Source organism: Dermacentor variabilis, chromosome 5, assembly GCF_050947875.1.
Source record: "Dermacentor variabilis isolate Ectoservices chromosome 5, ASM5094787v1, whole genome shotgun sequence".
NCBI lineage: Eukaryota > Metazoa > Arthropoda > Arachnida > Ixodida > Ixodidae > Dermacentor > Dermacentor variabilis.
The window spans coordinates 191,649,408-191,675,485 of NC_134572.1; the positions used below are offsets into that span (position 1 = coordinate 191,649,408).

The 26,078-nt window shown below is 43.6% G+C and overlaps 1 protein-coding gene across 2 annotated transcripts in view; it reads right to left on the reverse strand.

The window, feature by feature from the left end:
* LOC142583412 (alpha-mannosidase 2C1-like) overlaps positions 1-26,078 on the reverse strand; it is a 255,564-nt gene that overhangs the window by 179,072 nt on the left and 50,414 nt on the right. For both annotated transcript variants that reach the window (XM_075693863.1, XM_075693862.1), the window contains exons 5-6: positions 11,824-12,037; positions 2,077-2,204 (exon numbers count right to left, since the gene is read on the reverse strand). In XM_075693863.1, coding sequence (XP_075549978.1) covers positions 2,077-2,204; positions 11,824-12,037 — 342 coding nt within the window. The remainder of the gene's footprint in view (positions 1-2,076; positions 2,205-11,823; positions 12,038-26,078) is intronic.

Below are 26,078 nucleotides of genomic sequence, written 5' to 3' on the forward strand. Positions count from 1 at the left end.
AGTAACCGATAAACCTAATAAATGTACTGGTAAGTCCTCAGGGCTATTTCAAACGTGCCTGTAGCAATTTGAGCGCTTAGGGGCAGTACAAGGCATGCATTTGTTTTTTTCGATCTGCCCGATTTTCCTGACGTTTTCGAGGCCCCTAGGGAGTCCGAAAAATTGGACGCTAAGGCACAATGTTTAAAATAAAACTAGAGTTACACATTTAGGAAACTGTATAAACATTAAGGTAGGAACTTGCAAATATATTAATTGTAGTCATTCCATCAACTTTGTAAGCCAATGGGCAAAAGAAACTGAGCAAGGAGCTCCAGATATGGTGCCTAGAAGGGGGCAGTGTGACAGGCGGTGTATCTGGGAATATAGTGAGCTTCTAAGAGTAATAACGACAGAATTATGGAAAGAGAAACAACATGTTCGTTGCAAAGGAAAAAATAAATCAAAAAGCTGGTGGTACAGAGAGGTACGAGAAGCGATCACCGAATGACAGAAAGCATCCCGACAGCACAGGCAGGCAAATAAGGCGCAGTTGTCACCAGATGAAGTGGCCAGTAAATGGGAAATATACCGGGAGAAAAAGTCTATGGTTCAAATATGGGTGTGTAAAAAAAAGTTCCCTACCGCGAACTCAGCTAGCTAACTGCACACTTGGTTAGAAAACTAGCCCTGGTTGACAGCGGCCCGCAAATGTGCCCCTGTGGACCAGAAACACGCGACGCAAAGTAGGACACAGGTGTACACTCGCCCCAAGCGGCTCCCATGCAAAAAAGGGCGCCTCGCGAACTTGGGGGAGCAAACAGACACACAACCTTTCTCTTTGAAACGCAACTTTACTCTGTCAACGACACAGGCTACTGCACACCGCCAGGGTCATAAGATGCGGGGCTTGAGGTGGAGGGAGGAGCCTGCGGTCAGCGAATGGGGGTCGAACCGGGGGTGGCGGCGAGGCTGCAGGCATGCAGCCCGCCGCTTGCGGGATTGCCTCCTCAATGTGTTTCAGGCACCTCGGCTTCTGAGAAAAACAGGGCTTGGTAGTGACGGTGCCGTGTTCGTTGCTTACAGGTGCAAGCAAACATAAAAGGTGAAAGTGAATGTTGATTGTCAAAAATATGCGAGAAAAGGAAGGCCACACCTAGAATATTTTAGAACCACATAATATTATGAGGGAAGAAGTCAACAACAATACAACATATCCTAGAGGAAGATGGAAACAAACTGGATGGGCAAGTGGCGTTAAATTTAATCCGAAAAATAACAGCCGAATCTTTCCAAGGCAATGACAAAGTTGCTTTTGATGAAAAAAAGAGAATGAAAGAGAACCATATGGAAAAGGAGCTGCTGCTGACAAATCTCAACTGGAAGAAAGCGGAAGAGAAAATTCCTAAGTGCAGAGCCACAGAGCTAGTAACGAGGCTCCCATTAGGCTGATTAATGAACTGGGACCAAAAAGTAAGGGAGCTCTGCTGAAAGCAGTGGAAAAAACTCTAAAAGATAGAAGAATACCAGACAATTGGTGACAAAGTAGAATGAATTTAATTTATAAGGGTAAAGGGGGAGAAAGAATTCACTCGTACAGACCACTGACTATTACATCGGCCATTACAGTCCTTCGTTGGTTGAGAGAGCTTGCTTACTGGTTCCCTTAGTGCGCTGCCTCAACTTCAAATGCTGCTTCTGAAGCCAGCCTAGTTACGGCTTCATTCATTACCTCTATGTCATCTACATCTCCTTGTTCTAAGGCTTGCACTACAATGGCTACCTCAAATATCAACGCACTTGTTGAACAACTTACGATTTGTGGTTTATACTGGCATTTCAGGGTCACTTGTAAGCTGCCAATTTTTATCACACAGCAACATCTCAAGAAAGCTTGTCCAACATAGCTTAAGAGACTTGTGAGAACACTTGTAAGTTAACCGTTAATTTTGCATGATAGAACTTTGAACTCGTAGTTCAAGGATCAGATCATTCAAACTGTTTTTGCATTTTTCGACAATGCTCAATTGCCAAAGGTCAGCCGTAGTACCAACTAGCTTTATTCAGCACGATGCTGCAACAACGAGCAGTTCTTACCTTGGCAGGTTTCCATCCATCTCGACCCATGTGCCACCCACTGGGATGAACTGCCCTTTTTTGGTGTAGTGCTGAATTCTCTCAAACAATGAAGGGTAGCTGTCCTTGACCCAGAAAAGCTGCTGTGCCTGCCATAAGAACGTCTCATTTCACAAAGCAGTGCGCAGTAACACCAAATGCGTTAGCACAAAGCCTTCCCCAAAATATTTTTTCAACTTTCCAAAAATTCATTTTTCAGGATAATGACATGCAACCATGAACATGTGCATAGAAACAAACAAGCACACAACACTCAGACTAGTTCCACATGTGCCCGGTTCTAGCCCACACCCATTTTTTGTGAATTTAAAGTAAGAGAATAAAGGTGCACCTTAATATAGCATGCCACCAATTTATAAAAGAAAAAATATAGCACACCAACGACATTCTTGATCAGAAAAGAATGACACATGCAGAATTTGCCTTCACGAAAGAGAATTTGTTTTTTAAATTAGCTTTCATAAAGAAAGCGGCACACTGTCGGTGGCATTTGTGCTTCACTGGCCATTGGCCACACGAAAGCAGTGTTCTCGAGTGATCACATTTAGAGATACTACTATCACTATCGTGAGATTTTACATAAATGTGCATTGGACTTGTTGAAGTTTGTGGCCAACAGCGTTCCTCGCACTGTGCGCAGATCGCGAGTGTGGCACAGCACCATAAAAGCTTGCAGCAGCATACGCCGACATATTCGGTGTCGAGCCATGCGAAATCTCACAAAAGTAATAGCATCTCCAGAGTGATTGACCAGAAATAACGCTCCAGATCATAGTCATGAAAAAAATTTACCCATAAGAACCTTCATGAAACCATGCTCTGTCACCATCGTGCGATGGTGATTGACACTGCGTCTGATGGTAGGCTGTTGCACACACCACAAATGCAGTTTTGGTTTATTATGTGATTGTAACACACCATAGAATTTTCAAACCCATTTCCTCTCAAAAAAGGTGTTTGCTAGATTCAGGTAAATACTGTACCTATATGAAGTAATACAGAAGGCTGGACATGTTGCTATGGAAACATCATGTAATATTGCAGAAGATGCAGAACAACATAGAAGAAAACACTCCCAGAAAAAAAAGAGTATTGAAAATAAATCAGAACCAAAATAATATAGTATAATCTCAGTGACACGATCACTCCTGATATGAATTTCATGATGATAGGAATTTTTCTAAACTTCTATACCAAGTCAATTAGCTTACAACATGCTAATTTGCATCTTCTAAACAACTTTTCATGCTGTGGCGAATTATATGAACAATCAAGCTGCCACAAAGAAAAGTAAACAGATTCACTTATCTTGTGCAAATCATCCAGCAGCAGCGAGGATGCAGCAACAAAATAAACTCGAGATAACCAGGTAGATTTTGAATTGTCAGCCTCAGAACACGCGAGGGGCGCAGCTTGCTGCTACCAAATTGTGTGCGGAGCAAATGCACCAGTAATTTAATTTCTCATCAGTCAATGGGAATGCTCCTTGCACACCAGGTGACTACAGTAACAAATTGAGATGCCAGTTTTCCTTTTTGCACTTGCTTTAGTCGCTTTCATTTCTGCATGGAGAAATGCAGAACTGTAGATATCTGAATGTCTCAACTCTTGCGTTTGCAGCGATACCAAAATGGCAGCACTGCGTCAACGGAAAGCCCCACACGCACAATCAGCTATGCAATAACACCTCAAGACAGATTTTCATACAGATTTCAATGACAACACAATAAAATATGCAGTTTTCTCAAATTCTGCTGCATATTCTTCCAAATATTTTGCCATGAGACATAGAAAGGTTTTAGAAAGGTGAAAAACAAAATTTTTAGAAATCAGCAATCTTGACAAAGTAAACCATTTTATTGCAGCATCCTCTGCAACATTTTTGGGTGATATGAATTACTGTGCCATCCCAAGAGATTCGTATCCCCGAGATTCTGCATAATACAGGGTGAAAACTAACAGCAGCAATCAAATGCATATACATATATATAGCAAGCAAGCAAGCAAGATATAGAGTCATTGCTGTTACTTCTCGCTTTGTAGTACGCCTATGAGTGCAGTTTCTTTCGTTTTTTCTTCTTTTTCAATAAATTTAGAACTTCTGCATGATCCCGTTTCTTCTGCGGTGATACATAATCTAACTAGCTGAAGACTGTGCCATGCCCATGGCTGGCCGTATGCTATTAAAAGCCTAAGCAGGTTGGTGAACACAAACTTTGCACAGAAGCCTCCAACCAACACTGTCCATCAAGATTCTACAAAGGCTTCCTTATTTACTCAGGCCTATACATTCAAACTTCAATATAAAGAAGTCACGTACGATACAAAAATAACTTCATTATACATGTTTGGTATTTCTTACAAGAATATACGCTGATATTGGCGAAAAAAATTACTATCACACCTATTTAAAGGAAACAAAAGCATTCTGCTCTGACAGGCCAGCAAAGGGTACCCTGCAGGTTTTGATAATCCGTTGTAGCATATATGGCATGGGCAGCACAATAAGTTATATACCTAATGAATACATTGTTGTGCCAACAGGAAAATAAAGACTTAGCAAGGCAAGTAAGAAACGATAGGTCGAGCACTAAACTTCAACTGATTTTATTCTTACAGCAGAGCAGGGAGAATCAACAAATTCCCATGCATATATCAGTGTAGCCTAGAGGGATTACAGTGACATTTTTAACAGCTGAATCTCGTTGCCAAACAGAAGAACGGACGTATCACTAATGCAACAAGTACCTCTCTCTTTTATGTGATATGCCTCCAAAAGTTCCCTTGCCAATGTAGCACCACTCCTGCCAATCATCCTAATCTTACGCAGTAATTTATTCACGTTACCCGCAAAGGCCCTACAGGAGAGGGTATTACATGGGGGGCATCTGCCTGCCTGCTGGCATCTGGCTGGCATCTGCCTGCCAAGCAAACCATGCAATGCGCAGTTAAATGCGCATTACCTTCATTAACTGTGGACAATTCATACTCTCGGGACCTGTCATTGACGCATCTCCCCATTTGTCCCACGTAGGACTTCCCACATTTCAGCGGTATCTGGTACATAATGTACAGTCTAGTGTGGTTTATCTGGCATCCTGACTTTCTGTCAACACAGCTTATGCGCAGACACAGTCCAGACAACTTGCATGGCACCGAGAAAACAACTGGCGCACCAAACCTAGTAGCGACTTTCTTCAAGCTGTGGGAAAGTTTGTGGACATATGGCACCAGTGCGGGTTTGCATTCTTCTTGGTCAGTAACAGCTGTAACAGTTGCTGTAACAGTTCGTCAGTCAGCTGTAACAGTTGCCAATTTATCAGATAACATAACAGAGGACACTTAGAGTCCTTAACAGTGAGCTGAGTACATCCTTACATGACTTTCTTCCCCATTACCCCAACCTTACGGTTCAACACAACTGACGCTTATTTAAGAACAAAGTTCATGAGCTTGATAACAGGTTTGTTCCACAAAGAAAGGTTTTCTTTAACACAAAGTAAAGGTTTTCTTTAACCCACACAATAAATATATTTTTCATCATCATCATAATTATGAGTCTATTTATATCCACAGCAGGATGAAGGGTTCTCCCAGCGATCTCCAATTATCGCTGTCATGCGATAGGCGATTCCAAATTGTGCCTACAACTTTCCTAATTTCATGACACCAGCTAACTTTCAGCCGTCCTCAACTGCACTTCCCTCCCCTTGGCCCGAGTCTATTTTGTACTCTTAGTATCAACTAGAATATCACATACCTCCATTCGCTCTCTAACCCACACCATTCTCTTCCTCTATTGTAGCCTTATGCCTAACATTTCTCATTCCATCACTTGTCGCACGGTCCTTAACTTCTTTATTTCCCTTTAAGTTTCTGCCTCATATGTTAGTGCCAGTACAATGTAATGATTCTACACTTTCTCTTCAAGGATAGTGCTGCTGGTCATGATTTTTTAATGCCTACCATATGTGCTCTAACCTATTTTAATCTTTTATAAGCTTCCTATATGAGAGAGAACCCTCCATCTCAAAAAAAAAAAGAACTCAATTCTTCCAACAGAAAAAAAAGGGGAAAGACTTTCATGTAGGACAAAAATCGTTTACTTCCCTTCAAAATAATTCCTAGCGGAGTCAATACACTTGTCAGAGCTTTTCTCCCCCTGTTCAAAGCAACTATAGAGCTCCTCAAGTTTATTGCTGTTGAGTGCCCCTTGCAAAGTTGTCTTTGCCTCATACACAGCAATAAATTTCCTTAATTTGTTGAACTTTCTTCTTTAAAAATACAAAGAAAAATTGCAGGGAGCTTGGTCTGATGAAAAGGTATGTGACAAGCACTGCCCCCCCCCCCCCCCATCCTTAACAGGCTAATTACCACGTTATAGAAAAAGCATTCAGATCTGCAGCACCATCGTGATGAAGAAACCAGTCGCCCACATTTCAGAAATTTTGCTTGTTTTCCCTATCATATTCTTTCTTCATCGCCTGAATAATTTAAAGTAAAATAGGTGCATGGTAATATTGCGCTCAGTTTTACAAACACGATATTAAGGAAGGACAGGACGTGGACGGACGCAGCGCAAACTACCAACTGTTTAATACTGTTAAAGAATGCGCTTCTATACAAGGAGATATGGTGCGGGGGGGGGGGGGTGGGTTACATATAAAAAGATATGATAAGGTGACAAGTGACCATAGTTTGAGTCAGGCATACATCGTTCACATGCACCCATTCGCCCTGGCAAACTCGACCTCAGCTTTGATGTTGACGATTATTTGGTGTGCATGAAAGAAAACCAAACCGATCCATCTAGCGTAGAAACTGTCATCAGCATGTTCAAAAAAGCGCATGAAGGTTTAGAGTTCACGTACGAGGCTCCTACCGAAGGTCGATCGCAGTACCTTGATATAAACATTAGGCTCAGAGGCTCCCACATTTGCTGGTGCTACAAAACTAGAGGAGAAAAAGAAATCCTGAGGTATGACTCTTGCCATTCTAAAATCATAAAAAGAGGCATCGACAAGGCTTGCATCAGTCAAGCAATTGAAAAATCATGCCGCCATGCTGTGAGGGAGAGCATCGATTTGCAAGTAAGCCGCTTAAGAAACAGTGGGTACCCGAACAGCATGGTGGTGCAAATCTGTGAAAACTTGTTGCCCGAAATCAGAGCCAACAGGAAAAGGCAGAAAACACAGGAAAAATTGAGAAAACGCGTGGTGTTGCCTTACATCCATGGCTTGTCACATAGGATAAAAAAGACAGCCCAACGCCATGATGTTCAAGTTCTGTTCTCCGCCCCGCAAAAACTAAAAGGCATGTGCAAGAGGGTGAACGCAGGACCCACAGAGGCCAACCCTAGTGCTACGGTCTGTCAGACTAAGCACGTGAAAAAGTACATGGAATGCGCTACTTCAGTTGTTTACCAAATCCCACTAGCTTGCGGGAAAGTATACATTGGGCAAACTGGATGTTGTCTAAATGATAGGTTGCGGGAGCACAAATACATGTGCCAGCTTTGACAGCACCTAGCAACTTGGCCGCACATTGCAAACAATGCAAATGCTCCCCGCTACTAGAAAGCACCACAGTCATTGGAACATCAAAAACAAAAACGGAGCGAGAAATATGGGAGGCGCTCGCGATAGCTAAAGAAAAAGAGATGTGCGTAAGCACTCCGTCTATCGCGCTTATCAAAGCTGAGGTCGAGTTTGCCAGGGCGAACGGGTGCATGTGAACGATGTATGCCTGACTCAAACTATGATCACTTGTCACCTTATATCTTTTTATATGTACCCCCCCCCCCCCACACCATATCTCCTTGTATATAAGCGCATTCTTTAACAGTATTAAACAGCTGGTAGTTCGCGCTGCGTCCGTCCACATCCTGTCCTTCCTTAATATCGTGTTTGTAAAACTGAGCGCAATATAACCATGAACGTTCACCAACTAGCCCCCTTCATTGCTTTACTAAAATAGGTGATTGACAATCTGCCCAGGAGGAGCTAATTCCCACTACACAATTCCACCAATGACGAAAAATAAAAAAAAATGAAACAATAATCATAGCCTTGCCATAAGCACACTTGTCACATTTTTTAGTCTACGTGAAGAATTCTTGAACTGGTTTGAAACTATACCTATAGCACCAGCTTATATCACTTGTGACAATCTTCAAGGTCCGAGTAACTTTCGACGTGATTTTTTAAATCTTTGCATCAAACAAGTTTATTGGCCATGCCTGCTACCTTTGGTATACGTTCGCAAAATTCACGCTGTGACGTCACAAGCTAGTCACAGTGACGTTAGGAATGTCAAGTTACGATTCAAGGTTTTGATGTGTGCAGTATCTGCCACTCTTCAGGGTTTAAATCAGGCGAACCACTATAGTGCTCTCTGACTGTGGTGAAGCAATGTTCGCCTCCACATGGGTAGTGCTCAAATTGCACTTGCGCTTCACAGAAAGGTGGTTCTAGCAGAATTAGACTGTGCTCACAAAAGGTTTGTTTGTTTTATTGCCATAGTAAATATACGGACACTCCAGGCGCATTTCTGCCATCATCATTGCCGGCACCTTGACGTTCCATACAAATTCAAAGGGCGATAACATCCTCGCCGTGCACCGTATTATCTATGTGCTAGTGAAAGCGTGCGTGGATAAGCCGAACATGGCAAAGGATATCATTTCTGATTCCGCACTCAAAATCCCTTCACATGAGCTTCAACTTATGCCAACAGCTTATGAAATCTTGTCAATTAGGTTGTGGCAACTCATCAGTTTTTTGACAAACCATTTTAACAATCTCATAGGTACGACTGGTTGAATGTCAGCCAGAATAAGCATGGACCTCAAGGCTCATTTCTCCTCTTGCAACAAGAACCACTCATAAACTGGTGTATGGCTCTATGCCTCCTCCATAAAAGTTGTTGGAAGCATTTGAAGTAATAATAATAATAATATTTGGGGTTTTACGTGCCAAAACCACTTTCTGATTATGAGGCACGCCGTAGTGGAGGACTCCGGAAATTTTGACTACCTGGGGTTCTTTAACGTGCACCTAAATCTAAGCACACGGGTGTTTTCGCATTTCGCCCCCATCGAAATGCGGCCGCCGTGGCAGCATTTGAAGTGTTCCGTTAGTGGTTTTTCTTGAGACGAATCAAAATCTCAAGCAGATTCACCATTCCTTATGAACAGATGTCGCGATTTCGCAAGGGTAGCATGATGACAATTGGGTTTATGGTGACAATTGTCACCATAAACCCGTACCACATTTTACGGGATGGGTTCATTGGTTTTACGGTATATTACCCAGAGTTGGAATTGGAGATGGCAGGGAGAGGCCTTCGCCCTGCAGTGGATGGACATTGAATAGGCTGATGATGATGATGATGTTTTACGGTGACATCAGCATGGCTATTGACTTGTTAAGTGTCCACCTACACCTACCTTGCGGCAGAACAAAGCAAAATAATTACGAAGTTCAATTTTTTTCTGGGTCCCCCCTCATATGCACTCAACCTATTTTTATATTATGTCATATGCACTCCAACCCATGTTTTATTTTCTGTAAATGTCCTTTTCATTACCATAGTCGCCTGTGATTTATTTTTGGTTATATATACATACTCAAGGCCAATTCATTGGCCCTAGCAGGAGGGGCATACATAAACTTTGCGAAACACAAAATATCACACAAATGAACGTAAACATAAAAGTGCAAAATACACAACGTAATACTTACAATACTGATTAAATAAAGCACAGGGATAGACAAACGTAGGATTAATAATTTTGTAACAAAAACAAATTTCATGATTATTTCTCCCCCAACTGAAAAAAGATTGTAGCTCTTGCAGAAAATTGATAAATTTTAGTACACTGTATGGTACTTTGTTCCACTCTTTCACAGTCATAGGAAAAAAACTTTGCTCAGAGAAATTATTTCTTCTGAAAATTGGTGTCAGTGAATGTTCAATTGTATGTCTTGTATTCTTTGTAGTAGAAGGCTTCACATAATGCAAAAGATTAATTACAATCTTTCCTGAAAGATTGTTGTACAACAATATCAGTTATTTTCCTGCATATTTCCAATGTGGCAATACTGTTTATCCTCATGAGTCATAAGGAGGAATCTAATGTTTTTCATTTTCCAAAAATGAACCTTACAGATTTCGTTTGTATATGCTTGAGCTGCAAAATTTATTTTGCAGGAATTATACACTAAAATCTTAGAGCTTATTGAAGCAGCATTCCTAAGCTTTCACTATAAAAAACTATTTTTTGAAAGATGAAGCAGATATTTGCAATGTACCATGATAATCTATTGTTCAAAATTACACAGAGATATATATATCAATCAACCTCAAAAATAGTGTGATTTTGAAAGTAATAAGTGAATGTGTTGGGATCTTACTTTCTAGTAAATAAAGAAAGAGGTTTTTTTCCCCTACTTCATACTCTACATCTCACACCACTTGTGCCGAGCACAAAGACATGTGGTGCACTATGCAACATATCTTTTTCAAAACAACAGTCATCCATATAAAGTCTAACTGAAATAACATCTTGTACGACCATCAACTAAATCATATATATAAATTAAAAATAACAAAGGCCCTAAAACAGTGTCTTTTGGAACTCCAGACAGAAAAGGATACACATTGGAAGAATTCTGAATCTGAACAAGCTTTTGTCTATTTTTTAAGTAAGTCAAAATCCATTTGATAACACTGTAGGAAAGTACTAAGTGCTCTAATATGTATAATAATTTACCATGAGGAACCTTATCGGAAGCGTTGATGAAATCTAAATATAAAGCATCCATTTGACCAGACATACCAAGTACAGTAAAGAACACATGCGCTGTTGATACTAATTTAATTAGTTAATTGTTGATTTTAATTGGCCCAGATCTATGTACGCTTGCCCAAATTCTAGGCACTAATGGCCGATCACAAATTCTCATCCTCTTGCCCAGATATTGAAGATTACCTTAGTCTCCTGCATATTTAAATATAAATAATAATATCTTATTATCTATTAGATCATACAGATAATAGATATCTTATTAGGCTAGCAAACCGGAGAAAAATAATGTTGCTATGACACCTCAGTAAGCACCCTTAGAGAAACATACAGGGTGGCAAATTTTATTTACCATGGCCATTTAAAAATATGCAAAATTAATTTAGTCAACAAGACTTTTAGATTTGCTTTGCTCATCTATGTCAGGCTTGCTGCTGGTGGGCGAGTTGATTTCATTCTAAGTCTATTCACTTCCTGCACTGTCAGCCTAACTTTCTTCTCTTATTAGTGCATCCTGTTTTCATTATTAGGTGACTTCAAATTAAATAAAGGATTTTGTTTCCATACATGAGTTGTTCAGGAGGTCAGGCATGCAGCCCACATTTGAGGACGCAACAAGATTTGCAAAAAATTAGAGCCGTTAATCTGTTTTGCTATTGCATATTTTTATGATGCTAAAGATTCAGGAAATTTACCCAAACTAAATTTCCAACAGGCAGAATTAAGAGGCACCAGAGAAGCTACAATGTAACAGCAGTGTGCACAACACTAATTATCCATGTTGTTAGTGCCTAGTGTGGCTAACATTCCAAGTTATCCAACCTATCATTGCCCAATCCTGATTGGGTTCCAGCAAACACTGTTACTGCCACAGAATAACACGGTCAAACAAAGCCAACAACCTGTGAGCAGGCAAATGTGTATTCTGGGAACTTCTCCATCAGCAGAAGTGCAGACGCAAAGCTTCGAGCACACTTTCGTTTGGTCTCAGCGTAGGGCCATAGCCAGGCTGTGTCAATATGGCAGTTTCCTATAGCCGCTATGGTGTGTTGGCTTTCTGCGTTGCGTTGACCAAAAAACCGGTCGGCTATTTCCTTGGCTGCTTTCAGTGAACCCCTGTTTTCAAGAAAAGCATAGAGTCAACTCGGAATAAGTCAAAAGTGAGCAAGTGAAGAATGTCTCAGCAATTAATACAAAATGAACTTGTAGTAATGAGATGCTTCTTTACAACATAATTATTTCTGAAACTCAAATCGCTCAAATTTGAAACTCAAATTTTAGCATGGAAGAGCAAAGCTTTGCCACGAGCAGTCCGTGCAACCGAAACCAGACGGTGCAACCAATCACATGTACCCCTCCATCCATTAGTGTCCTTGAGTGGAACTGAAATGCCTGGCTAGCGGTGGCTGTGCACAGTGTTTATTGCTAACTGTCAGTTGTAGTACAGGGTTCAGAAAATATGCCAAGTCCAAGGAAAACTGACATCATTGGTAGTAAAAGTGTTTATAGGCTTTTCAAGGTGCAGAGAATGTGCTTGCGCAATGACTGTAATCATTTGCTGCATAAGAAGGCTCATACATAGTGAAAATGAATACGCTCATCCTAGAGTGCTGGATTGCAAACATACTGAGAAATGACCAATTTTAGCATAAGCAGCATAAGTATCATGTTCACAGTGTGGATACACACTGCGTACATGATATTGTTATGAGTACTGCAGACTGCAAGAAACCTCGCTCAAGACTACTCTTGCGACCCCTTTCACGACTTGTCCAATATATAATTACACACATAGCACCTTTAAAGTGTAATTGCATCTAGGAAATGAAATAAACACTTCATTCACTTCAGAGGTTTGTTGTGGCTAAAGAAATGTAAAAATGAGAAAAGATCACATTGCTAAGTGGCTCATCCATTTCAGCAATAAGACACATTTACTTAGCACTATAAAGATGCAAGAGGAGAATGAAAAGCACAAAAAGCACAATGCTTAACTTCGACTGACTCTCTTCTTTCACTGAGAACACAAAATTAATGAGTGGCACTGAAGCCAGCTGCCGAGAAACAAGACATTTATTTTTTAACAAACAGCTATTGAAATAAGTCTTTACACAGGTTACTTTCCACATAGGAACACCCTTTTATGGTGAAAGCTATCAATGTGATGCTTAGACACCTACCAGCAACTATTAATGCAATTAGCGTTCTTTGGGAACTTCATGCACTTTCAGGGAACTTCCTGTTTAAACATTTTCCCGCCAACTTAGATTATTGGGCCAATGCGTATGTGCCGTTTTTCAATGAATCTCTTTGACGGGAACTTGGGTCATCGGGTATGTGCCACTGCTATATGCAACTCCTCAATGAAAAAAAAAACAATAAATGTTTCTGAACTTAAAGCAATAACTAATGAATAGAAAGTTTTAGCAGTGCCAAGTTACCGTATGGTAAGTGTGGTAATACCGTACCGGTCGAGGACGGCGCATGTGCGAACTTTACCGTATGGAATTACTTTCCGTACGGCATACTAGACGGTAAGGAGTCAGTAAGGCTCGGCTGCCACTGTGTTTCGACAGCCGAGCTGCACCAAGCCAAAACAGTGAGAAGCTGGTGTCGGCTACAGAGTCCACACTGTGCATGCTCAAGTTTAATGTGCGTTTGTTACGATGATAGGACTAAGGCATGAGTTAACATTAATTTACCTGCTGCGACACGATGAAGTAGCAGCAAGACAGCCCTTCTAACCAGGAGGAAACTTTGGCTGAACTGAACTTGCGGCCGTACCCTTCTAACAAGTGTTTAGTGTACTATGGCCAAATGAGAAAACAAGAATATTAAGAAAAGCGAAAATCATCTAAAAGAAAAACAGAAAATAAAAACTGGCATAAAAAAAGAACTTCAGGTTGGTGGTACCATCTAGTGATGCAGAGTTTACTTAGAGAGGACACAGAGTTTTTATGGCAGTAACAAACTATATTCTACTTGTCTGCTGGTGTAAAGTGCTGGCAGCGGTGCAACTGACAACAAACACTCCTATTTTTATATGTTGCTTAGACAAAAACACCTATGTAACAAAAATATGTTTCACATGTTGCAGGACAAAGTGTCACAAGGGGTTGCTACCAGCCTTGTGACTGTCTGTTTGCCATAACCCGGCATTTCCGTAAAGAATAATGCGTGAGTGGACAAGCTAAACCTTTTTATTATTTGCCAAAATGAATATTTCGTGCTCAGCACATTGTTATTGCATTCTGCAAGGCCCCAATGTTAGCCACTATCATCATCACGTTACCGTACGCATCAAGCGGCACACGCAGCTAAGACGTTTTCAGTCATCGCGGTAGTTTGGTACGGAACGGTATTACCATACTGCATACCACACTTACCGTACCGTCATACGGCACAGCTAAAACTCTCTAATGTCATTTTTTGTGCGACATAGGTATAAATGATCGTGTGAGAGAACACCGGGCACATGTCTATGCTGTAAGGTGGCCATCTGACTGATCATTGCCATTAGTACTCATCCACCCCACAATTTCACAGCACTCGTGGGCTCACGAGGTTTCATAATTAATAGATTCAATAATCCCTCATGTCACCCAGTAGTGCATTTTATATAGCACAATCACTTCATCCCTTTCTGACATCATTATCTGCAGGCCTAACTACTGCACACACAGTGGAACCTCAATATAATGAAGTTGGTAAGACTGGCACTTTAATTCGTTAAAATAAAATTTATTTTAACTGAAATTCAATGTCTTGTGCCCCCTCCTTTCTTGCTTGTGTGATCAATTGTTTCGCACCTACAGAATAGTTGGCTGAAGCTAGAATCAGCTCACAAGAGTGATTATCAAAGCAAAGAGATAGAAAAACTTAGTGAAATGAGTGTAAGCATGCTATCTATCGCACTAACAGCAAAAGAATTTGATTTTCTGGATGTCATGGATTACTTAGAACTGATAGGTTGTCAAGCCTTTGCGCATATTTTTTAGTTCTACGCACTGATTTGCTCAGATTAAGTTGATGTCGGTTGTGCACAAAGTAGCAACAGGATTGCAAGAATAAATTATTGGAAGTAGTGCCTGCATGTGTGCATATGTACCTTTTTCTTCTTAATTACTTAATTTCATCTTAATGTGTACCTTTTTCTGTCTTAATTACTCACTTCCATCTTAATTTTCTTAATTACTCTTTATGCAAACAAGTACAATCGCCAATAAATTTTTGTTACACGGAAGGGCCTGTAAAATTCTCAGAATTATTGGGCAATCATAAAAAACTAATTTCAATGTAAAAAAAAATTCACTCAAATTGAGAGTCAGCAACCAGAGATACAGTTTCGTGCCGTGTCGACGAATCTTCACGTTGGCAGTATGGAGCCAACAATTTGAAGCTTTTGCATCCACTCCACTGCCACAGCTGATAATGTTGCTCACAGTGGGACGATGCTATCATGCTATCAATTTTTCCCACCATACAGGTAATTCTGTAGAAATGTTTAGCCCCACATCATGAAGAGCACAGGCAGAGGCGAGTGAACGCTTCATCTGCGCCTCACTTCAATGCATCTGTAAACTAGAGATTATATGACTTCCAGCACTAAACTAACAAGAAAACAGTGCAGATGAAGTCACGGCCACCTCGGCTTGCTGAGCATTTACACCTGCCGCAGATTAGCTCCAAGACAAGGCATGCAACTAGTGCATGCACTCAGTCACGCCGATAGCCTTGGCAGCTACAGCTGGGCTAGAGGAGAAGACGCATACCCACTTGCCACCTCCCTTCTTGCTTGTGCACAAACACAGCGTGTGTCAAACTGCCATATCTTTCGGCTCACCCTTGCACCCACAGCATACGGTACGTGGTGTGAGATAGGATCTTGTAGCACTTGGACTTTATACAGAACATAACAGCCAGCGGGTTTCGGCAATCGCTTTTTGCCAAGCGACCTGCAATTTGAGGGGTGCTTTTGCAAGTAGCTACATTTAATTCAAATATTTAACGATCTTCGTCCTGTGGGGATGCGTGACTCTCATGCCTCCCCTGAGATCTAGTTTTCCCGCATGGCTCGTCTCCTGCAGGGCGGCTTCGCCCGCCACGTGGCCCGGCGCCCGCGGCGGTCGGGTGGTACAAGCGCGGTGCGAGAGATGGCGCGAGCGTCGCGCCGCTGCGTGGTTACTCGGGCGCCGGGAGACAAGGCGCTCTGTCGTTGTTGGGGTTCGAGACAGGAAGCGGTACGGTCGTGCCGCACGTGCAGCGACCCTCTTGCCCGGTCGGCGCGCGGCGGGGACGTCTCCCGCGTGCGCGCCGACCCATGCTTCTGCGAGACCGCCTCGCGTGGCCGCCCTCGAACGCGCCACGATTCGCGTGACCATACACGCGAACGACCAGGCCTTGGGATCCAGCATGGGGCGAACATATTCGCTCGCTTCCGGTCGCGGTGAGTCAGACTTCTAGATTTGTCGCGCGCCCATCGGCATGTTTTGTGGATAGCAACTCGGCTAGCAGGCACTGATCTATGAAAGGTGCAATAAATGCCCTTGTGATTGTTTGCACTACTGTGTTGTCGTTCCTTTATCCCAAGAGTACGGGTGTGAGAGACCCCACAGTCCATGGGAGATCTGCATCCATTGCCTTGATATTCCTTTACGTCAATATTACCTCGATGATCCTTTAAATGACATTATATTGAAATTGTGCATAAACATAGTTTATTATATTGAGGTTTAAAATATATAATGTTCTATGCACAAGAAGCTATAAAAAGTTCAATACTTTGTTACATAAAGAATTCCATTATATTTAAAGGGCTCCTGAAATGGTTCGGACCAATTTTGTAGACGCATAGGGTACAGCTTAAATAGAACATTCGCGCCACAATTTAAGTGAAGCGTTACATATTAATGGAGCTACAAGCGATTACAAGTTACCCTCCTCCCTAGCCCTGCTTTTCATCCTCGACTCGTTCGCCGAGCGATCGGCGCTAAGCTCCGCCGTCACTAGTTCTGCGTTACGATGCGACGTCACATCGTCCACTTCCGGTTGTTTTGGAGTCCGCCCCTGCCCGCGCGAAACTTCTCCGCTAGCTGCATGGCCGTCCACCCCAAGCGAGAGCTATCGAAGCAGCGTGCGTTGCAAGCATTCTGTCGTAGCGCCGAACGTGTCAGGTATTCCGGTAATCCCACACTAGTTGAACGCTTCAACGGAACGGTGGAGGAATAAACTCAAGCTGATGAAGGAACTTTAGCGTAGACGTACGTGAGCTGCCTGATCGGTCTCCACGGTCCAGCCACCCGTTGGCGCAGAGCTTAACCAGCCAAATAAAGAGCTAATATTGCTATAACCAAGAGTAAAACATCTTAAACATTTACAAAAACGTGTTAACGATTACACTCCTGCGAAAAATTTACACCAGCAGCAAAGAATACATTTTGTTACTGCTACTGTGTGTAGTTGAGCTCTATGCCACCAGGTGGCTGCACCATGCAGACCATTCACATTTGCGCTTCTGTTCATCCCTTGAAATGACACGCAAGGGGACATGGCCAGGCCGTCCCCTTGGGCTTGCGTTTGCCCTAATACTGGACTCGCGAAATGCTATTGCGTTAGTAATCTTCCGGTGTAAAGTGACGGCCGCAATCATGCAAATCCTGGAGCCGATCGGATAGCAGCAGTCCGATGCACTGCATCCAGTCCGCTCGTCTACTGGCTTGCAGAGGGGCACGATGTAACAGCTTGACATATTGCCAGTCGCTACATTTGCAGTCCACAATGCAACAAAGTCGAATCATAGCGCTCGTGAAAAGACAGACTGACACTGACGGCGGAGCTCTCGTCAAAGCCGGAGCACGTTGTAACACAAGCAGACACTTGTTGTGCGCCGGAAGTGCTTAAGTGTACTGAAAAATTGTTCTTGTGCATTCTCTTTATCTTACTTTCTTTTTATAAAAACAAATTAACTAACATTCCAACTATTAGGAACATCATTTGTTTACATAAAGTTGGAAAAATTATCGATCACGCGCCCTGGTCAGCCAATCGGATAGCTCGCCCCACTGACATCATATGGGTATTTCCGTCATATGGGTAGGGTTGGCTTAAAATTCCGCCGAGCAGTGTGCTGCGATCGGCAGCGATGTGCATTTTTAAAACTTTACAATAAATTACATGCTTTACATGGAGCACTTAGAGGCGCCAATTAATGATCAAAAGGACCTACTCTAATGACTCAGTACGTTTGTAAAAAATCGTCAAAATCGTTTCAGGGTCCCTTCAAGTTCACTATATCGAGGTTTAACTCTATATTGTGAATAAGTTCTGTTGAAGTCCGTAAGGTGATGAAAAATCATGAAAGGAAAACGTAGCCAAAGCTAAGAAGGAAACCCTCTATGCGCGCTTCTCAGAAAATCCAGCTTTGAATATGAAGAAAAAGTCGTCCCATCAAAACTGGGACTATTGCATTTCTGAGATGTTTGCTCTGCCATCTCAGCTAACAAGGAAGCTAGCAGATTGCAGAGTGAAACTGAATTAACAGACTTATTTTCTTTTCTTTGTAACTTCAGCTACTGTCGGGTGGATGACAAAATTGCAATTTCACTCCACATACATACAGCAATCCCTCATTATGACAAAATTGCTTCACTAGAAATACTGCTTTATTCGAAATTTATTCCGGTCACGACCCAAACGCATGCATTTTAAGCTGCATTACTTGAAGCGCACGAGGAGCTTGACCCTCTAAGAGCAAAGTGGTGAGTGGAGGCATCGCTACCTATGAGCGGCGGCAACCCTTTTGCGCATGCAGTGTCAAATTAATACCGCCAACGAATTAGTCTTATGCAGGCACAGAACAGACCACAAAAGTACCAAACCCCCGACCAATGACTGACTAGTAATGGGTGCCAAGCGAGTGCCGAATGCTCCCAGCTGTTTACTGCGGAGTGCACCGAAGCTGTCAAATTCCATGGGGCAGCACTTCCAAACTGTTAATCTCAGTTGTAATTGCGTCGCTGGTGTCCCTTGTAACAGAATCCATACGAAAATAAAGTTTTCTTGATGCTCTGCAGTGCCAGAAAACTGCGGTCTCTTGGATGCCAAAAAGCGATGTATAAGTGCCATGTTCAACGCAAGGAGCTACATTAACAAATAGGGAAGACGACTTTGGGAAAGAAAGTCTAGAAATTTTCAGGATGTCAACATGGCAGGTCAATGCAAGCTGGTGTTTCCCCAGCGATTTTCTCGAGCTGGTCATGCTCGATTGGCGCCATCTGACTTTAGACAAACAGTCTAAATCCGTGGTAGGGTCATTTGTTCCCATACATTCGTCAATAGCGCGGACACGACGGTGCCCAAACACCGACATTCGAACCATAGAATTAGCACAGTGTCGTCAACAACAGTACATCGAAAAACTGTCATTTTGCAAACTTCATGGCTGCACACCTCTGGAAAAAATTGCCCAGTGATCATACAAAGCCCCTGCTGCAAAACCGTCGAGTTTTCATGATCGCACTGCATACCCACAATGAGCAGCTAATTGTTTTTTGAGCACTACAAACACAACCTCTGACTTGAGCCATGGCATCTGTGGTGCTTTCCAGCGCGATAGTCTCATACTCTTCCGTGACCTCTACAAACCCCCTATAGAAGCAGCCACTGCCTACCCCTCCTCATTCGCTCTCCAGTCTGCAAGCCATTTGGACACCAGTCACTCCTCTCACTCGCCTTCACGTCAACTGCTCGCCTCCTCGCTGCCTCTTTCGACGTCGCTGCTCCTCCAAAGCTACCCTCTTTCGGCCTGCCCTCCCGAGCACAAACTTCCACAAATGGGTGCCCTTGTGTGGTTCCTGCTTCTTGGTCTCCACAACTCCGATTGCCTTTATTCCACTACAAGTGAAGCCGATACCAAGCCCGCCACTGCAACCATCGCCATCACCAGTGAGCACTGACGAGGAAAGCAGATGCCCTGACAACATTTTGAAGCTTCTGCCTTCAGCGTCACCCGCCCCGTTCAGTCACTTTGACACCGACGGCATGTGCGTTTTGATCCGTGCTGCAGGCCATGTGATTGCATATTATTCTGAGCACTTTGTTAGGCGTGCCTCACATGTGCTTTTGTGGTCCACAGTGATAAATGGCTCCATCAGTCTCCGGGCAAAAGTGTCTGACTTTGAAGCAGAAAGTTCTGCTGATAAAAGAAGTGGAAAAAGGCAGCTGGCAGAAAACTGACATTGCGAAGAAATTTGACCATACCACCTTCTACTTTATGAACCGTATTGAAAAACAAGGAAGCTGTGCTGAACGGCTTTGAAATGAGCTTCTCAATGAAGAGAAAGAGGAATCACAATTCGAAATACACTGAAGTGGAAGCTGCACTTCTACAGTGGGTGAAGAACACCAGGAGTGCAAATCTCCATGTACATAGACCTCCACTTACTGCAAAAGCCAAAGCTCTCACCCTCCAAGTGGGCCATAAAGATTTCAAGTGCTGCAATGGCTGGCTTTTGCAGTTCAAGAAACGACAAGGCGTGACCTCAAAGTTGATTGTTGTCGAAAACACAGCCGTGAATTGTGACACTGTAGACGTATGGTGCCAACATCAGCTCCAAGCTCTACTTGAAAAATATGCAGACAAAGACATCTACAACCTAGATAAGGCTGCATTTTTCTATAAGATGCTACTGAATCGCATGTTCCCTATCACTGGAGGATCCTCATCCGGAGGAAAACAGAGCAAGGAGCATGTCACGGTGATGTTTGGTGCCAATGGAACAGGCGAGGACAAGCTCCTCTTGTTGATATTGGGGAAGGCGGAGGAGCTGCGGTGCTTCCGAAATGCAACCATTCCCAACGAATACATCTACGGTAGTAACAAGCAAGCATGGACGACTGCTGCTATTTTGGAGACTATGTGCACCTTCTGGACAGGCGGTTCAACGCAAATAATCAGCAAGTGCTTTTCATAATTGACACTTGTCCGAGCCATGGAAAGATCGACAATCTCAAGGTGATCGTTGAGAAATTTTTGCCTGCAAACACAACAGTGGTACTGCAACCGATGGATCAGGCCATCATTGAGACCACCCGGAAGCTGTACTGCAAGGCTTTTTTGGAGTGCATGCTCACAGTGTACGACACCAGCAACAGATCCAACACTGATTTGCTTGGTGTGATCCATTTGCTGAACTTTTCATGGAAAGAAATCGCACCTTTGAAGGTTACCAACTGCATTGTGCACGTCGGCTTTTTCCGCGCCGTCGTCAACCGCCCTGATGATAACCAGCCTGACGATGACCGTACTTGCAGTGATCTTATGAGGCTGTTCATAAAATTGCTGGCCAAGAGGTGAAGGCGACTTCGAGACTTCGAGCTGACGCTACTGCCCCTGTGGTCATCCCAGTGATGGATACGGAGAGATACTAATTGACACTGTTGGGGGCCCCAACGAGGACAAAGAGCCGGCAGACGAAGAGCCACGTGAAGGGCCAACTATGGTGCAGGTGCAGGAGTACCTACGCCTGCTGCAAAATATGGTTGAATGCATGGGCCGCAGCCACGGCCTCATGCATTGCTTTGTCAAATTAGAGCAGGGGTCACTCGCACCCAGTAAGAACTTGAAACAGTCAAAGCTCACTGCCTTTTTTGCACCTGAATAAAGCTTTGCTTCACTGAATACATTGTATCTTAATTTCCTCGCAGTTGTGTTGCGTAGTGCTCAAGCAGTTGTTGTGCTCAACTGCTTAAGCTTTTCTCGAGTGGTCAGTTATATCAAATTACCACTTATAACAAATTTTTTCGCCATCCTGCTGACTTCGTTATAACGAGGGACCCTGTATTATGAAAAATTTCAAAACAAACGACAATGCAATAAGAGTGGTCTGGTTCATCTATTCCATTTTTGTTTGTGTTGTCTATTGAGCTTGAAATAGACTGATGTCTAACCACACAGTATAGAATGTATTCTTGATTTTACTTCGGTTTCGTCAATGTACAGCATTCATAAAATGGCACTTTTCCTATTAACTATAGCTATTTTTGGCAGCATTTGTGCTTCACATTTCTTCCTTCATACATCTATGTCCTGCTTCAAAAGAGCTCAAGTATTGCCAGAAATATAAAGTTCACATATACATGAACAATTTGACCTTGCAATTTTCATAGACATGCTTCTATGGAATTAAAATAAGCAGATGCCAAAAAAGTATGCACATTAAAGCAAAGTTTCAAGAAGAAAGTACAGTCATAGACTTTTGAAGATTGGGTTTGAATATTGGGAACCAAATGACATTAGACAAACAGAACTTATTGCAATCTATAGCTGACAGTTGCACAAGAAGAAATGCTGAGCATTTTTTCTTTTTTATCTTCAGTTACTTGCTGTGTAAAAAGCAAGTGAGATGACTTCTTCTTCTGCAATGATAATTTTAAAATGGCCATTCTGCGCAGATTTATTGGCATTTGCACGCTGAATATACAAGGGTTATTTTTTTTTTCAAGGTCCAATCAGTTGCAAAATGAAAACCACAGTGAAAATCCAATGACGCTGTGTGCAGATGTGTTGCGTAGTGCCTCGCGTGAGGTCGCAGTTGTCAATTCTGAGCACGCAGTGAGCACGTAAACATGTTTCGAACAATAGAGTTTCCCGCTAAGTGTGAATTGAATGCTATCATTAGATTTCTGCATGCTGAGGGGTGCAATGCAGCCGAAATTCATCGAAGAATGAGTAATGTGTACAGTACAACTTTCACAAGTGACAGCGAAGTGTGGAAATGGTGCAGGAACTTTTAAGCAGGCCACACAGACATTCATGATGCAAGTGGGTAGGGAAGGATGCAAGGGAAGGGGAGGTCAACCAATGATCTTGTTCAGCAGGTGGAAACAGAGTACAGCCCGGACTTGGCTCCCTCTGATTACCATTTCTCTCCTCACATGGAATGCTGGATAGGAGGACAGGAGTTTGACTCAATGAGCTGCAGACAAGCATACAAAATTGACTAAAAGCATACCCAGCTGCCTTCTATGATGAGGATATAGGAAAGTTGGTACCACGCTATGACAAATGTCTCAATCGGAACGGCGACTATGTAGAGGAGCAGCTAAAAAGTGCATCTAAATGTTCAGAATAAAACCGTTTTGATTTTCGCTGCGTTTTTCATTTCGGGACCGATCGGACTTCGAAAAAAAAAAAAGCCCTTGTGCTTCAGAGTGTGGCTTAAATTTGGTGGGTTTCGCAGTGGTGTTGTAGAGCTTGAACTGCGAGTTTAGGCCGTTATTGTAGGCTTGACATCCAAGTTTTTCCACTTTTGCTTTCCGAACACCGTATAGCAGTGATTAGACATGGTGACTAAACAAACACCGCTCACTCAACCAATAGCCATTGTGTGCTCCCATGATTTCATAGGGCAGAGGTGATTTAATAAAGCCACAGAGAGAGTACAGTCTACCACAAAAAAATTTCGGCAGAACCCATCTCACGATGACTGTCAATAGTAATGCTGTGAATCAATATGGACACACAATGTATTGCCATCTAAACTAGTTATTTATGAGGCATGTAGTGCAGCAGGACTCCTCTTTCACGCTTCCTTTAGAATGCGTGGTGCCATCTAGGGCCACCTCCGCGAAACCTGTGCGTGGCCTTCAAAATGCATGGTGTGTCACTGCGTGCAAAGTCTGAGAAACACGTCATGCGCCAACCGGCTCCTCTCTTGCGCTTCTTTCTGAAGACACTGCGCCATCTTAATGCCACTGCTAAGAAGTCCACGTGCGGCCTCCGAGATGAGAAGCAACACTCTAGAAAAAAAAGTTTACACCCTTTCGGGTGTATACCTGCAACCTGTAAAGGGGGTTTATTCAGGTCGTAGAGCAGCACTGACAAACACAGCACCAGCACATAGGGCGCAACCAGAGAGTGAACTGGATGTGAGCCACACAATGGGCAATGGGGCTTTTCAGCCTGCCGATCTTCGTCACAATCACTCCCAGAATTGAAGAGTAGCCATCCTGGTGACCTAGGAAGAGGTGAGCGGATCGTAATATGCCTTCAGCCAGTTTATATGCACAGTCTCTCACCACCGACGATGCAGATTGGGAGGTGACGATACGGGTTCAACCACGTAATTAACTGGTGATTGTTGCGCAACCACGCGGTAGGACCCGTGGTACTTCGGGAGGAGCTTGGATGAAAGGCCAGGAGCAGCAACAGGCGGAACCCAAAGCCACACGAGTGAGTCGATGGGGAAGGGGCGAGGGGGTGGGCTGAGGTCATGATGCTCTTTTTGGCAGCACTGTTGACCAGACGTCAAAGAAAGGGCCAGTTGTCGGCATTTCTCGGCGTACTGAGCGACCGTAGAAACAGGTGAGCAATCATCAGGGTCCGGCCGGTACGGGAGAACCATATCATAGGTGCTGGAGGGATGGCGGCCGTAAAGCAGAAAGAATGGTGAGGATCCGGTAGTGGCTTGAGAAGCAGTGTTATATGCGTATGTGATAAATTAAAGTACAAGATCCCAGTTGGAGTGGTCAGACGCAACATACATTGATAGCACGTCAACAAGAGTTCTGTTGAATAATTCTGTTAAGCCATTGGTCTGCGGATGATAAGCAGTAGAAGTGCGGTGAATAATTTGGCATTCAGATAGGAGTGACTGCAGGACATCCGAGAGAAATACGGCACCCCAATCGCTCACCAGTTCACGAGGTGCACCATGGCGGAGAACAAACTTGTTTAGAATAAACGAGGTGACGTCTTTTGCTGATGCGGCACACAAGGTGGTGGATTCAGCATGTCGTGTCAAATGATCTACGGCCACAACAAATCATCAGTTGCCAGCGCCAGTAGATGGAAGAGGCCCGTATAAATCAATGCCGACACGGTCAAATGGCTGAGCTGGGCAAGGAAGTGGCTAGAGAGGTGCGGTGGAGAGATGCGAGACACATTTGCGTCATGGGCAGGCAATGCAGGAGCATTTGTGGACGAAGCTGTACATCCCTCGCCAATAATATTGCAGGTCAAGCTGTGTGTATGTTTTTTATACTCCACCATGACCATACTGCGGGTCAGAGTGAAAAGCAGAGCATAAATCTTGTCGAAGGTGGCGGGGCACTACTAAGAGCCATGTGCGGTTGTCATTGTGGTAGTTGCGGCAGTATAAACGACGTGTGACGTAACATGCGCGCGCTCGTCATGGCGATGTTACGTTGGCGAAACACGACCCTCTACAGTCCGGCGGCATCTGGCGCCAACGTGACCAGCGGCATTCAGCGCGCTTGGACGTCATCCGGCACCGAATGCAACCGACTGCATTTCGCGCCGGCCGTGCCGAGCAAGTTAGCACCTAGCGCCCTCTCTCGTCGAGGGAGAGACTCCCTACTCAGATGGCCTCTTCGCAAGAAAGCGTGCCCGACCTGTGCGGCTCCAAAATTTAAAAGTTTCTAGACGCTGTCCAGCAACACCCTTGTGTCTACGACACCAAAAGAATGGACTACTGGGATGCGGAGCGGGAAAACAACGCGTGGGAGCAGATACGCGTGTACTCCGGCCTCTCAACAGGAGCGTCAATGCTACGCACGTGTGTGTATATGTCTCCGGACATGCTATGCACTCAGTGCCTGTTTGTTTGTCTTGTTTTCCCTGTTTCAGTCGAAGAGTGCCTGCAACTATGGAAGCGGCTGAGGGACCACTATACTAGTGAATTGAAAGCTATTGAAGCGACGAAAAGGAGTGGCAGCAGCTACGTGTCTGTGTTATGTATAGACCTGTTCCTCTTGCGACGCAGACGACGCATCAACAGCGGGAGACACACGGTCCGATTCGGTGTCCAGTCTGGCATCCGACGTGCCGGAACGGCAGCCGGAATCGAGGTGTTTTTCCATGCCGAAGCGCCGCATCGGACGTCCGGAGTACGGCAAACCGGGCAGATTTTCATTGTCTGACGCGTCCGGCAACCGCACCGTCGTCTGACCGCAGCCAATGACAGCACGGCTGGCATGTGACGTTCTCCGACATTCCCTCCACGGAGGCAGCGCTGGCTGGCCGGTTTCTCGCAGTGTTTTTTTTTCCTTGCCTGCTGCAGTTTGTTTCCGACAAGAAATAGTCACCAGTTACGTAAAATTATCTCGAACATGTGCCTGTTATGCAAAGCAGCGCCTA